Source organism: Astyanax mexicanus, chromosome 23 (genome assembly GCF_023375975.1).
Source record: "Astyanax mexicanus isolate ESR-SI-001 chromosome 23, AstMex3_surface, whole genome shotgun sequence".
NCBI lineage: Eukaryota > Metazoa > Chordata > Actinopteri > Characiformes > Acestrorhamphidae > Astyanax > Astyanax mexicanus.
The window spans coordinates 21,223,643-21,239,750 of record NC_064430.1 but is presented as its reverse complement, the minus strand read 5'-3'; the positions used below and the strand labels follow the sequence as shown (position 1 = coordinate 21,239,750).

At 39.6% G+C, this 16,108-nt stretch overlaps 1 protein-coding gene across 4 annotated transcripts in view; it reads right to left on the bottom strand.

The window, feature by feature from the left end:
• adarb1a (adenosine deaminase RNA specific B1a) overlaps nt 1-16,108 on the bottom strand; it is a 35,539-nt gene that overhangs the window by 3,878 nt on the left and 15,553 nt on the right. For 2 of the 4 annotated variants that reach the window (XM_049471172.1, XM_022665350.2), the window contains 6 exons: nt 13,088-13,162; nt 9,020-9,948; nt 6,364-6,478; nt 6,023-6,191; nt 4,351-4,502; nt 2,656-2,824 (listed from right to left, as the gene is read on the bottom strand). In XM_049471172.1, coding sequence (XP_049327129.1) covers nt 2,656-2,824; nt 4,351-4,502; nt 6,023-6,191; nt 6,364-6,478; nt 9,020-9,948; nt 13,088-13,094 — 1,541 coding nt within the window. In that variant the 5' untranslated portion in view covers nt 13,095-13,162. Of the gene's footprint in view, nt 1-2,655; nt 2,825-4,350; nt 4,503-6,022; nt 6,192-6,363; nt 6,479-9,019; nt 9,949-13,081; nt 13,163-16,108 lie in introns of all 4 variants that reach the window. The other 2 variants (XM_007228927.4, XM_022665349.2) reach the window with 1 other exon arrangement.

The following is a 16,108-nucleotide window of genomic DNA, read 5'->3' as shown; positions in this document are numbered from 1 at the left end:
GCCAAAAAGTGAATCCACAGCCATCTATATTGTTTTCATTTCTAAGTATATGTTAAATGATCATATTCTAACCTAATTAGTAACCATTAATAAACTAATTGTAAACCATTTATAAACCCTTTATAAACCCTCCACTACATTATCCAAAATCTGTTGCTCCTTTTGGGGCAAACTTTTGGGCCACTAACAATCTCTTGGAGGCAACAGGCACCAAGCGAGGGGGGATTGGCCAGATACCCTTCCACAATCGTGGCACAAACCACAGCTTCCCAGGCTCAGCCCCAACTCCCACAATCCAAGAGCAACTACTGCTGGACAGCTTACTCTGGCTGAAAAAATAAGTGACTGACATCAAAAAGCGGTTGTGTGATTGGCTTCAGTCTAAAATGATTGACATATCATCCGCCCTTTGCTTACGCCCACCGGTTCTCTGGCCTGCACTAGCAGAATGTTCTGTTCTTTTCTGTTCAAACAATGCAACTGCATGATATTATATATATGAATATGAGTATTATAGAGTAACATAACGTGGAACCGTCTGTTGCTGTTTTCGTCTGTTTTCCATCGCAATGTTACACCCCTACTCAAAAGAATTCAGTAACTTTATTGCAGGGGGGGAAAAAATTCTTAAAGTGAGTAGTCTGTGTTTTCATTGATCTAAAATGTATCCCTAAAGGAAGTAGTTGAAAAAGAAATTGCTTGCTATTTGCTTGCTTACTATGTGAAGTATAAATGCTGAATATAAATAGGCCAAAGAGGTGTTCCAATTGCAATTCCAATTCCAATTTGACGATACCCTGTAGTTTATTTATTACATGTATGGGTATCTGTAATCCTGTACCACACTGTGATTGATGATAAGAGGACATTCTCAATAATGGACACGTATAATTTAACAAGTATGTCTCTTTTTACTTTGAACTTTTCTTAACTGTCTCAGTTTCTAGATGAATTTGACAGTATGTATACTTAGACTTGTCTTGTACTTTATGTTTTTAACTTTGATTTGTCTTGGACCCAATAGCACTTGTACTCTTGGATACAGGTACTGACTTCATGGTATTTGCACTCAGACTCACTGTGGATTCAATAAGATTTGAACTCAGACATGTCTTAGACTTTAATGTTACATTTCATGTCCTAACAAGGTACAAAAACAAACCCATGTGTGTGACTTTTAATAGGTGATCTTACTTTACCCCACGAGTGTAATCAACTAGGAAAGTAGAAATAGAAATAGCAGACCACCTGATGTCAGCAGTGAATTTCTGAATACCAATCACCGTAAGAGTGCAAGTGAAGATACAGCTGCAAACAGTCTTACTGATGAAAGCAGATGAGTAGATGATGCTAAAAGCATGTCTAAGGGGTAAAGCCTCCTGCCATCTAAAAACATCCTGACAAGACAAACACTTGAAACCCACTTCAGGGTCCAATCAGTGGCTGTTTATATAGCAAAAAATAAAACTGAGGAAAAGCTCAGGTGCAAGTATTTACACTCAATTTTCACTAGATTAGAAACCTCAACCTCACGCCCCCATCCCTCACAGGACACTTTGTCAATATGTCTTTCAGGTCACTGTATGCTGTTGATGTTCAGTTACAGACATTTAAAGACTCTATTTGCCCCATTTAATTTGGGCAGACTTCCTACCATCGCTGGTATTAATGGTTAATCTACAGGAGACGCTACAAAGGAGAGTTTTCTGAAAAAGTGGACAGTGGGTGCAAGTGAGGCCCAATCCGTCTTTCCATAAAAAATTCAGTTACAAAGGAAATCCCTCCCCTAATAAATGGGACATTACTTCAAGAATGCAAGTTATTTATTTTTTTCCACCCCTAATTTCCTGTGATAGGGAGCTGAAGTTAGCTATTTAGTAGCTTCTTGCTTGAATTTGCTGCACTATTTAAAACAGAACTAGCAAACAACCGCAATATACACCTAACTATCAAAACTACATTAAACTAAGGTAATGCAATGGTTATTGTATTTTTTAACAAATAAAATATTACAATAATGGCTTTTTTTAGACATGTCAGAATTGCTCAGAGTGGTCCAGCCATCTAAGCACTGCAACTATGATCAGGAGATCTCCAGTTTTAATCATGTATATGTAGCTTGCACTCGCCTCCAGAGCCCCAAGAGAGCACAATTGGCCTTGCTCTCTCCAAAGGGTGATGTCGCTCAGCAGGATGCATCTGTGAGCTGATGTATCAAAACCGAGTTGCTGTGCTTTCCTCTGAGCACGCTGTGATTCTACTTGGTAATGCTGCATCAGCAGCAGTTCAAAAAGAGGTGGTGGCTGACTTCACATGTATCTGAGGAGGCATGTGCCAGTCTTTACCCTCCTGGTGTTGGGGTATCACTAGTGATAGGGGAAGTCCTAATGAGTGTGTTGGGTAATTGGCCATGTAAATTGGGGAGAAAATGGGAAAAAAAATAGAAATAAAATTATTAAAACAAAGACACGTGAGATCCGTCTTACTGGTTATTTCTCAAAGCCCTTTTTGTAGCCCTACCACTTCACCCAACCCCTCTATACCAAAAATAATTTGGACACCCTACAGATACCCTGAACAGTGAGGGGTGGGACCAAGCGGAAGGAGCAATGGGTGAAACTGGATTAGCCAGAGTATCTTTTGATGTAAACTAACCTGGCAATCTTGTCACTGCAGGACATGGTCAGCAGCCTTTCCCCTTGCAGTACTCCATCCCAGGTCTGGATGGTGTTGCTGGTGCGCACAGGAATGGTCCCCTCCCCTGACTCGATCTTGGTCCTCAGCTGCCCTCTGGCCTTCCTGTTTGGGTGCCTGTCGCCCTGATCTGCACAGATAAATGCAGGATGGACCTCAAATCAACTCAACTAAAAGCATAAGGAAGAACTACCAAGACAAACCAAGACACTGAAGAAGAATTTACTAAAGAAGCATGAGCTCAAACCACTGACAGGGACCTGTCTGTCAGCCTGCTAATTATCTGGTACTGGTTTCTCCTGTTAAATATTGACAAAAACTAATGAAACATTTACTTTCAACTGCTTGAACTCAAACACTCATCCTTTGCAAATGCGGTGAAATATACGATAAGGCCAATCAAATTATCAGTGAGAAAATAGCTTTCACAGGAAAACACGCTTGACGGACAGAAGCGCAGCAGCTCGGATTCCGAGGCTATTGTTAGATAGAGACAGTAATGACAGTGGAGACAGCTGTCACAGATACATCAGCCTATCAGCAGAGTCACAGGAGATTAGCATTGTGATATGGACTACAGCTGCTGCTAGCTTACTCTTTATCAGTGTGTTACAGGCAAATGCGTTCACCACGTCTGTCCTACCCAGGATTAAGCAGCGAGGAGGCTAATCACCCAGTCTCAGCACCGAGGCCTCCGAGATTTTCACATAATCCATATTGATTTCTGTTGTGAGCACACACTGCAATAGCTTTAGTATTAGTATTAGTATTATTTTTGTTTAGTTTCTATGACTATTTTGCCAAAAATATTAACTCAGACATTTAAATTAGTGAATTCTGGTGTTCTAACCAGTGCAAAAAGAGCTTCATGGAATACGTTTTCATGGCAGAGCAGCCGCATTTAAGCCTTGCATCTGCAAAACATTGGATGCAGTGGTACAAACATGTCTCTACTGGAGTGAAAAAATCAAAACTTCATCACCTGGCAATCAAAAGGACGAGTCTGGAGGTTCCACAGTTGCCAGAACTGTACTTATTTGTAAGTATAAAGTTTGGTGGAGGGGGGATTATGTTCTGGGGATTTGCCTTTCAGGAGTTGGGCTCGGTACCTTAGTTCCAGTAAAAGGAACTTTTTTTTTATTTTGGACAATTTCACGTTGGCAAATTTGCAGAACAGTTTGAGGAAGGCCCCTTCCTGTTGCAATATGGCTGCACACCAAAATGTGGAAATGGTAAGAAAATAAATTCAAATTAACTCACTCCATTAAATTAAAATAAACTTAAACCATTTGAATTAAAACTAAATGTGCCTAACAATTCAACACAATGGGATATGTTGAACTTAACTTAATTGAATTAAACTAAACTCAAATGATGTGACTTACATAAAAAAAATACAGAACTAAATACATCACATTTTACTTGTGTGATGAAAAATGAATAAACCATACTAAACTAAAAGAGACTGAAGTTATATCCAAATGGTGAACAAAAGCATGTAATAGTGATGTAAATGAGACTAAACTGAACTGACTGAATGAAACTAAGTGAACTAAACAAGGATTAAATTAATCTAAACTCAACCAAACTTTAGGCTGACTTAAATTGAACTGAAATTAACTGAAGAGACAGGTGGGAATGCTCGCTGATGCGCACCTTCTACAGCGGCCTCGTGTGGAGAGAAGATGCGAGCGTCTCCACAGGGGGACGTACTGATGTACAGGTGGAACTGAACACTCTCCTTCAGTTGGTAACCGTGCGTCTCACACTGGCGAAACACAGACCTGGCATGATCTTCAGGATTATTACTGCAAAACACACACACGCGACATACAGGCAGACACACACATTTATAACATATGTAAAAATACAACAACAAAATTAATACAATATATTCAGTGTTTTGTTTGTCAGTGTTAATCTGTTACTATATGACAGAAAGCTTAGAGCAACATATGCTGCCTTCAGGCCAAATTTTCCAGGGATGTACATACATTTTTTAACAATACGGTACAAAAATCACATACTGCACACATTAGAAACTAATATCTGGTATTCATACTGTCTGCAATTCAATAAAAGCCAAAGTAACTGTAATAAAAAACAGTTTGGATTTGATTTGGGCTGGTAAACAGAAAATATAAACCATAATGCAAAGCAATACTATACAGACTGCACTGCACAGCATCTGGGACCATTTCTAGGGACTCCACAACACACACACAAACACACACACACACTGGTCCTGGTATAATCTTGTTAGAGCAGCTGAAATGACCAATAAATGAATTCTGCAGCTGAAAATAAACAGAAGGGTCCGTGCCCTGTCACCCATCAGCCCAATCACTCAATCACTATTTAACACACACACAAACACACACTGCAAACGAGGCATGACCCAACACACACACACATCCACACTTCTTATAACCCCCATAATCAACTGAAATTTAATTTAGAAGTCATTGTTCCAGTCTACAGCGCTGTGGGAATAATTTTTTCTCTACAGAAGGAAATGTGACCATTGGCTTTCATTCCAACAACACATTCCACATACTTACAATCAATCTGACACAGCTTTCTTTCTTTTGTCTAACACAGCTCATCAGCCAAGTCATTCTTTATTCTTTCTCTGGAGCAGTGAGGCTGATGTACACCAATTAGTATTCTGCTTACTAAATGTCTGAATCATAATACACTCTCCTCAAACTGTGTGGATGTGTACTGTAATCTCTTAACTAGGGGTGTGATGACAAAACAAGATATATTTTCTAATTTTAAAGTTGAAATATATGATTAAAAATATTTGATTTGACTGAAACTCACACAATGATCAACTTTTTAAATATTTTTTAAATAATCATCTTGTAATGGATGTCAATAATATTTTACTCTGACTGTGAATTATGTACGATGTATCATTTGCAGTAAAATACAGAACAGTATGCAAGTACTGCAGCTGTATGATCTCACATGAGTCTCTTTAGAACTTAAAACTATTGTCACCATCCCCCAGTGAGGGTTCTGTATTGAATTGGAAATCCCCCTTGAATATTCTATACAGACTTGGCAACCTATGACTAAATCTCAACACGTTGCCTCCATATGTGTCCACGATTCCACATGATTAACAAAACACCAAGCATTGTGTTACGATCAGCAGATACAGAGCGGCAGGTGAGTGTGTGTGTGTGTCTGTGTTTGTTTGTGTGTGTGTGTACAGCTCATTTAAGCAGACCTGTTAACCAGCAGCATGACCCTGGATTCAAAACAGCAACACTCAGATCATACTGAGAGTGCCTTAGTTAGTCCGTTTTAATGAAATTACCTGAGGAAGTACTCCAGTTGGCTGTACAGGAATCGGATGAGCGAGCGGCGTGTGATAATCTCTGCATGGCAGTCATTTAGCGCCAGTCCCCGGTCACTCATATACTCTCCATTAATGCACTTGGTTCCAGTGGAAACGCAGATCACCTGAGCATCCTTCACATCAGTCCCTGTCCATCAGATTTGGATCATTAAAATTACAGCCTGGAGAACTTACTATTAACATGAATAACATTCTATCTACTATTTTATGTATGTGCCTGGTCTTGGCTGAACATTTTGCTGAATGTGACAGGGTGAAAGAAGTACACACACCCTAAAGTAAAGGCACTGAAGTTGTACCTGTTGTCATGACAACGCCCGCTAGCACTTTCCGCCGTGCGTGAGGAGACGTGAAGTTGTCCGTCAGCTCGCTGAACTTTTCCACCACCAGCCGAGACACAGCGTCTGCCAGGACCTGACACACACACACACAAACACAAAAAGATATAGATATACACACAGTGATCAGGCATAACATTACTCTTGTCCAAAGTTTGCGCACCCCTGATCAAATTATTTAACATTAATGTATTGTGACCTCCAACAGTTCTCCTCTTCTTTTCTCGGCACAGCTTCACCTCCCCCTGGCTCTCATCCTCACTAAACATCCTCAGTAAACACCCCCTCCCCACCGGTTCACAATGCAGACAGTGAGAGCCTGGAGATGGATAAAGACATGACTGAAGGTATAGAAGTGGAACTGATTAGTAGATGAATAAAGTATTCTGTAGAGAGGGGGGTCACTACTAGGGGCCCTGGACACTGCTCTAAGCAGAATCGGACTGGTGAACTATTGAAATCTTTTTTATTTCCTCAGGGTTTATTTTAAGCAGAGTAACTTTACTAGCCTTTACAGTGGGGGCATTGCAGTACAGGAAATATCACCAGTGATATGTACAATAGGTACAATACGTACAATACATTGTGAGGTACAATTCAAGCTCATTTAGATGGCATGCTCTATAAAAACAGACAGTAAGACGGAACCAACTTTTCTGGGCTCACCAGTCAGCTCCTTCACGTGGGTATAAAAATAGACCTGACACTGTTCAGCCCAGATTTATAGTAAATTTTAAAGTAAAACTCAAACTGCACTTGTTCTTTTTTAATACTTTAGATGCACTTCTTTCCAAAGCACACTGTATTTTTTGTGTCTGTTGTTTTTAAGCTACTTGAAGTGGATAAAAAATATTTAAAGAATCTGTTAATTAGTGTAGTTTGAACTGCCTTTCAGTTGTTGACATAAAATGCTGCTAGAACTAGAACTAGGCTACTCTAATATACAGGATACGGCAGTGAATAATAAAAGTGCCTTTATAAAATCTGGAGATATGTCAATTTGTCTCAGAAGTGTCTTTTTGTTAGCTTATGGGATAACAAATAAAAGAGAAAACATATCGAGATATTATTTTTGATCCATATTGGCCAGCCCTAGCTTCATGGGTTCATCAGTTATGGAAGTAATTTTGTACAGAACCATGACAACTCAACCAGCCAGTTAATCTCTTTCTCAGTTCTTTGTCTGGAATTATCATATATAAAATAACCATTTGTGAAAGGGCTCTGTATACTATCAAAAAAGATACTCAATTATTACAAGTCAAATAATGCAATAAAATACTGTAATAATCAAATAATGTATAATAAATCACATAAGCAAGACTATTACACATTACCAAACATCTCCACATGATTTTAAGAGGATTTGAGGACTTGGATTGTGAGACAAACAGTTTTAGCACCATCCAGGCTCCCTTAGCTATTAGCTATCTTAGCATCATAGCTTCAGTGCAAAAGCCAACATGGCTGGTAAGGCCAAACAGATTAGTTTAAAAAACTGTAAATCTGTGAAAGAGATTTAAAAGTAAAAGTATAACAGACATACACATTGGGGAAATCTAGGAAAGTGACAGTGATGCGTGTTCCTGTTTGAGCAGCTTCAAAGTCCCTGATGTTAATTAAGATTAGTTTATTTTTTTGCTTTATTATGGCGGGGATTATGGTCCAGGATAATCTGATATGTAAATAAAGACAGCGAACACAAACAGAAAGCTTAAGGGTTTAATGTCAGCCTCCCTTTCAGAAGCGCCTCAATCACAATTAGATTGCAATTTAATTAATATCCATGCTAATGAAGATTGGCAGGCGCTTTTATAAGGACGAATGTCAGATCAACAAAGCCACTGATGCGAAAAACCCAAAAGCAACACAGCAATTAATACTCAATTAACAAGAGGATCACATTCTACTGTGACCTGAAGTTCTTAGGAATGTGGGTAAAAGACCACAGTGTAATAACACCGAGGCTATGTTTTTTCTTGTGTTTTTTCTTGTGTGGGAGTGTGAAGAGCCAAAAACATATCGAATCTGACATTTTCAATTTTACATTTTCCAATTTGAGCCTCTTTATATTACAATCTGGATAGCTGTTAATTTTATGTCAAGAAGAAGGAAAATAAGCTGTGAGGAAAAGCAGTAATGGGATTCTTATATGACAGAGATAAATATATATAAATACTTAGATGTTTAATAATAATATTCAATAATATTAGACGGCTTATGATGCAGTTTCTCCGTGTTTCTAATGAAAGGCTAAACATGTCCACAAGAAAGGGCTGCAGCGTCATATTATACTATATAGCCTAAAAATATAGTTTTTAACTAAAAATGTAAAAAGTCTGAACAACGTGCATTTAACAGTAAACTAAAGTACATTCAAAGTGATACGTCTAATTGTCTGCCACTGAATCTACCAGTGATTTTGGCAGGAATAAAAAGAATGAAACTGAAACTTCACGTGAAGCGGTGCTCTTAGTATACGTGTAACTAACACATTCTAACCCACAGGAATCAGATAATCAATGTAATATTTCACATCACCTGTCAGCGGATTCAGTGTTTTAGCTTATCAATGCTGTGGGTATTTATGTGTTTGGTTTCGGCATTTCATCCATACCTGTGGAAGGTGTAGCTGCAGACCATCTCTGGGTATGGGCTGCCTGGAGGGGGTTTGGTCCAGCTGCATGTTGAAGAGACCAGACAGTGCCGCCTGGGCCGCCCTTGCCTTGGCCAGCTTCTTGTTTCGTCCTGAGCCCTGGAACACCTGGGTGTCTACAGTAACGGCCATCACAAAGTTCTTGGCGTGGCTTTCGCCGCTCTCGGCCACAAACTCATATTTGAGGCCTGGGCGTAGCTCATTGAGGATCATCACTGCATTTTTGCCATGGCCAATGGGTGGTGCGGTAAGGACCGGGGTTGTGTTGGGGAGGAGGGTAGCCTGGGTCAGCGGGACAGGCAGCTGGCCCTTGTTCAGGGCGGATAAAGGCTTGTTAGGACTGGAATTCAGACAGAATGGGTCTTCAGGTGGGACAGGTGTCTCAAAGCCGTTAAACAGAGTATCGGGGAAGTCGTCCTGGTCTGAAGTGAAGTCTGTGTTGATGGTCAGCGTTCGCCCCATGGCCAGGTGAGCCTCAGAGGCATTGGGGAACTGGACGAAGGAGCGCAGTGCTTTTTCGGCCGCGTTCAGCTTTGCCTTTTTCTTAGTCGGTCCGTTTCCCTCAAAGAGCTGCCCATTGACCTCCACAGTCATGGCGAAAACAGGAGCATGGACTGGTCCTGTCTGGGACAGCAACTTGTACTGTAGCCCAGGTTTGATCTCATTAAGCTGCATCAGGGCATTCTTGGGCAATACAGGTCCGGGCGTTTTCTTGCGCTTCTTGGGTCGGAACTTGGAGTGGGCGTGACCATTGTTGCCCTCCTCCAACGGCCGCTTCCGACCCGAGCCCGGTGTGCTCCCGTTGGCCATCTGATGCCCTTCCCCCAGCCCCTCTTTGGAAGAGAGGTTGTCCACATTGCGGTTCTCTTTAACATCAGTGGTGAATGTACCTGTGATGCCCAGAGAGAGCAACTTACAACGCCTTCGGTGCAGGATCTTGTAAATGTAAAATTTAGAGATACGTTCATCTCTTTGATGTAACTAGGTCTAGATGATGTGGGTTCTTTTAAAACCATTTGAGAGAGTATTAACTAATAACTTGAGTATGTGCTAAACTGAGGCAGAGCTTGTAATCTTTTAATCGTACAGTTGTACCAAGGCTAAACCTGTGTTCACACTGGCAGTCACTAGTGTCGGCCCATTTAGCCGGTTAGCAGGCTAGCAAGCTACCTATCGAGCTCTCCACTATTTTCTTCCAAGCTTTATTTTTTTCCAAAGTGCCCTGTATTTGTGCAAAACTGCATTGTATAAAACGGAAAGAAACAGCGGTTATAATAGTCTCTGTCGTGTTCAGAATAACACCGCTGGGAATTGTTTGGGAAGTTTTTTTCTGTCGTTCTGTCACTTTGTCACCTGCCACTGTCGTCTTGTAGCAGCTACAAATCAAGCCCTCCCAAAGGAAATAAACTGTCGCCTGTTGCCTGCCATACGCAGGGTAAGGTTGGTTTAGCTGAGTGAGCACACTGTGCTACACCAATAAAAGGACTCTTAACTTAATATGATTTAAGTGCAAGTTTCCTACATTAAGTGTTTAGGGCTCTGGTGCTCATTTCAATTATACCATGCAGAGTTTACCCCCAAACCCCCATCCTACACACACAATCAAGGAAATTAAGGCTTACAGGATTGTTATAACACTCTATAACATAACATTGCCAGAGTGGTGAATCTATAGAACAGGAATGATCATCTAGTGAATGCTTACCAGAAAGAACAGGAACATTCAAACAAGTGCACAAAGCTCTAAGTGTGAACACCATATGAGTTTATTCAAGTGCAGACTATCTAAACTTAGTTTTTAGATACTGTGCTTAACCTAGGGCAACCTAGCTAATACTAAAGCGGTAGCAGCTGTAACCTGCTTGTTAATTCACTCACTAAACTCAAAAACAGAAAAAATGTTTTTAAAGAAACCCACACCTCCAGTTCACCAGTTACCAAAGCTGAGCGTAAATTCTCATTTATAACATCCTGCAGCAAAAGCTCGTTAGGTTACTCCATTTGGTGCTCCAGGAATAAAAAACAAAGGGAATAAAAGAAAGGGAAAGACAGGCTAGAGATATACTTGCTGTTAACTACGCGTTTACGTACGCATACTGGCTGCCTTTCATATCCTGCAAAAGTTTAGTGCACTGGTTGTGCACACACAAGGAAATTACACAAGTCTACACAAGGTGCAGTATACACACAATCAGTAGGGGCAGCATCAAAATGGTTTTGGAGAAAGGCATCCTGCATATGTACATAAACACATGGCCAAAAAGCAAGTATATCTCTAGCTGAAGAGAGAAGGCTGTGGAAGGGGGTTAAAGGGTTGTTGTCAAGGTCAAAGATTCAGCTTCTAAAGGCTTATAACAAACAAACGAGGAAAGCAAATCAAGAATAAACAAATTTACACAATAAACAATCATCAGAACATTAATAATAAAGCGCATATCATATATTACCTTTAATTAAGACACTTAAAGCATCACTAGATAGGTTGTCCTTGATTTCTGATCTATTTAAAGAATAAAATTTAAGCTTGAAACTCACTGCAGCGCTGCATTGAGGTGTAATAGGAGGAATAGCGGTGCTCTCGTGTCTGTGCCGGAGCACCTCTGAGCTCAAACCAGACTCTGTAAGTTTTCCGAGGCGGCCGCGACCAACGCTCGCGAGAACTGCGACCTGCTTTCCGACCTTTAGTTCTAACAGTTCTACAAGGACTACTGGTTCATTCTTTACGAACTAACATTCAGACACTCTGGCAGAAGCTGGAGAGAGACCGAATATGTCTGTGAAAGCCAGAAAACGAGAAAGAAAAACTAATCCGCCTGAAACATTTATTACACTCTACAACTGTAGGGGGAGCCCACGAGCACAAAATCTCAATCCTACCTAGTGGAGCTTTAACTGTTTATAAATGATCCATCATTGAATTAAAATCAAATTAAATTTGTTTAAAACTGGGCTGTAGCTCATCTCATTGTATATAACAGTACCCACATTTAGAGTGTTATTAATATATATTAACTCTAATGAGAGACTGTAGCTCCGCCTCAGTGTATATCACAATATCTACATTTAGAATGTTAATATATATTCACTTTAAAGAGACCGTAAAGAGACTGCACCAGTCTATATCACAATATAGACATTTAGAATGTTATTAATATATATACACTCTAATGAGAGACTGTAGCTCTGCCTTAGTGTATATCATAACTCCTACATCTAGAGTGTTATAAAATATATATTCACCCTAACAAGAAACTGTAGCTCCGCTTCAGTGTATAACACAATACCTACATTTAGAGTGTTATTAATATGTATTCACTCTAAAGAGAAATTAATATATATTTACCCTACTGAGCGATTGTAGTCCGCCTTAGTGTATATCACAATTCCTACATTTAGAGTGTTATTAATATATATTAACCCTACTCAGAGATAGTAGTCTGCCTTAGTGTATGTACATAAAGTGAAACACTGCCATTCCCCACAAAGTCAAGAGGTCAATCCCTCTCTTTTCAGAATGCAGGACGTGATCCGTTTGGAATGAGGGATTAATCCGCTCTGTTCCTCCTGGGTGTGGACATAGGGACGTCTGCATCCATCTCAAGGACAATCCCTCCATTTTCCACAAACAAATAAAACATAAGGGACCACCATGTGTGCTGGGCGGTCCTCTAATCCCGGCCCCTGCATTTTACCCACTGCCCGCTGACCCGAGCGATGAAACTAGGCTTTAACAGCAAACACACCTAATCTAAAGCTTCTGCTCTCAGCTTTACTGGCCGCTGACTTCTGATGGGTTTCACAGCAGCTCAAACTCGTGTGAAAGGGGTGTGTGTGGGAGGGCAGATAGGGGAGATAGACAGACAGGCAGATAGATAGAGGGGAAGATAAAGAAGAAGAGAATCAGCAGGGAGGAAAAACAGACAGGGAGAGTGGCAAATGGAAAAGACAGACAGTAAAAGAGAGAGAGAGAGAGAGAGAGAGAGAGAGAGAGAGAGAGAGAAACAGTTAGACAGACAATCTTACTCATACTCTTCATGGTCTCCTCTTCATCCACACTCACACCAAACAACTTCTGCTGACCTCTGAGCCTCAACCCCACACGACCTAGAGAGAAAGACAGTATGTTAATAATACACATTATATACATAAGCTGGAGTATTTGGGCTAAAAGCTCTAAACAGAGCTGCTCGGTAGGACTGTCATGATAAGTATTTTTGTTCTCTGAAATGCAGGTGTGAAAAGTAATGAAAAACAAATACTTAGTTACGTCCCTTAAGTAGAAATGTTTGTTATCTATACTTTACTGGAGTAATTATTTTTCAGATTAAGTTTTACTTCTACTTCTTACATTTTCACACAATTACTTAAACGTTCTACTCCTTATATTTTAAAAATAGCATTGTTACTTCTCTTTCATTTTAGCTTGTTTTCATTCCAGCTTCTTAATCTTTAAAAAAGGAAAACATATCCAGATAAATATCTCCATTCAGATATAGTGAATCTGATTGTGGTTGGATGAGAAGTAGAAACATGTACAATTCTGACACCCTATTGGTTTATACTCGATCCATCAAACTAGAGCTGGGCGATATGGGAAAAAATCTTATCACGATATAGTTTTCCATATCAGTCGATATCGATATGTATCACGATATAAATCAAATCACTTTGTGTCACACTTAAAGGTTTGTTTTTATTAGTGAGAGAATAAGGGAGTGATGGAAGTTTTATCACAATATTTTTTTCTGTATCTCCATAATTATTAGGGCTGGCCCGAATAGCATTTTTTGAGCTCCGGATATTTGGCAGTAATTGGTAGCGAATATTCCAATATTAGTTTTTAAAAAAAACAAATTAATCATGAACGCGAGCCAGAACCCGAGCTTGAACGTCAGCCTGACTCAGGCGCTGCATGAACTCGGGCTTTTTTCCAATTTTTTCCAATTTTCCATGACTGAAAAAAAAACTTGGGCTATAAGCTCAATATTAAATATTTCGTTTGTTTAGAAATTATTTTATATTCTTAAACCATGTTAAATTATATTAGATTAGTAGGGCTGGCCCGAATAGCGTTTTTTGAGCTCAGAATATTGGGCACTGATTGGCAGCCAATATTGGAATATTTGTTTTTAAAAAGACGGATTAAAAACTGATTAAAGTAAAACAAAAATTGCAACTCGGCCCCTTTAATTCACCACAAAGTTTTCCAAGACCCAGCCGGAAAAAAAAAGATTTCCCACCTTTTCCTCAGCTGGGTCGGGCTCAAAAAATGATTTGTGATAGGCTGTTTTTTGGTTTGTTTGTTTAAGCACTTAGGCTTTTGTACTGCTGCAGTGCAATATTTAGATTTTATATTCTGAAATTCGTTAGGTTTTATTTCTTTTAGCATTTTGAACTTTTTTTCCAATTTCAAATTTATTTTTTTCTGTTCGTTATGTTCTATCGGTCCTTGCGTTTTTTGTAGTTGAAGTTGAATTTAATATTGAAGTTCAATATTTCTAATTTATATTTTGAAATTCGTTAGATTATATTTATTATTGTATTTTGAGCTCACTTTAGTTGGTTATTTTCCAAATTCATATCTATTTTTCTGTTATTATTAAATGTTATTAGCTTATTAGCTTAGCTTGTCATTTAGCATACAGAACTTCTCACGGATTTTTAATGAATGTTGATTTATTAATTTAAAAGCTGTACCTTATTAAAAGTATTTTAAGCCAGACAGACACTGTGTGATTTTTTAATGAGTTTATCTGCACTTTTAAATGGTTTGTCCTGTAGGAAACGCACACGATTTGTATGCTGACACTGTTGTCTGACTGAGGAGCTGCTTTCCGTCAAATGCAGCCTGTAGGCAGGAAAAAATCCAGCCAGAACCGACCATATCATGAGCCAGTTTTAAAGCCAGTAATTTAGTAGAGCATTAAACTACAAATCTGAGATGTACCTGCTGTACTTCTTAATCTCTGCCCCCAAAACGGTCCATTAACTTGCTTGACAGACGCGTCAAATCCCCCGCGAGCACGCGCGGCGCACAGCGCACCGATTAATTCATGCGTTGAGCTTTAAACGCGCAGCTGAGCTGTAATTGGGGAAATATCACAAAAATCACAGTGTGATTTGTTACATTAAAAAAAAGACCATTTTCTTCCGCCTAATCTGAGAGGAAAGCGGTGTTCTCGACCGGCCCGAGTTCATGCAGCGCCTGAGTCAGGCTGGCGTTCAAGCTCGGGTTCGGGCTCGCGTTCAGGCAGATAATCTAAATGATAAATGATTTTGTGTTTTTGCACTTGGGCCATAAGCTCAATATTAAAAAGTTCGTTTGTTTAGAAATTATTTTATATCCTTAAACCATGTTAAATTATATTAGATTAGAGGAAAGTCATTTAGACATCATTCTTAAGCTGTTTTTGTCCTGTTACCGCTCCGCAAAAAAACCTCTTCCTTTAATCCGCGCCCCACATACACATTTTTGCAGCACCTGCCCCGAGGTCCTAATATAAATTGAATTAATTACATTTAGTGCTTAAAATTTACTTAAAATTTATTTAAAACGTGCTGAACAGTGCGGCCGTTTATTCCCAAAGTACAAACACTATGGTTGTTTGCGTGTGTCGGGCCATACTCCACTATTCTTTAGGGTTTTTTGTTGCATGCATGAGAATAACTATTACAATTTTCTTAACTATTTATTAATTTGCTCCAGCGTCTTCTGGATTGATTACACGTTGTGTTTTCGTTGTTTGCCGCGCCACTTAGACGGAAATGGAAATGAATGTTTATCGAATTCTATTGCACAGGCTTATCATCGTCATCGAGGGAAAAATTATCGCGAAACAAATCGATATCGTTATATCGCCCAGAACTACATCAAACCTGCACTCATCACCCACCTTCACTTCAGCAAAAACATAGCAGACATATGTAGACTCAAGAGAACTCGAGCCATTAAGAACTGGCAGGTCAGAACGTGTACCATTTGTGGAAACTTATAATCAGCACCATGGACAGTTCTTATACTTAAGCACTGCCTCAGTTTGGCCCCAGCAC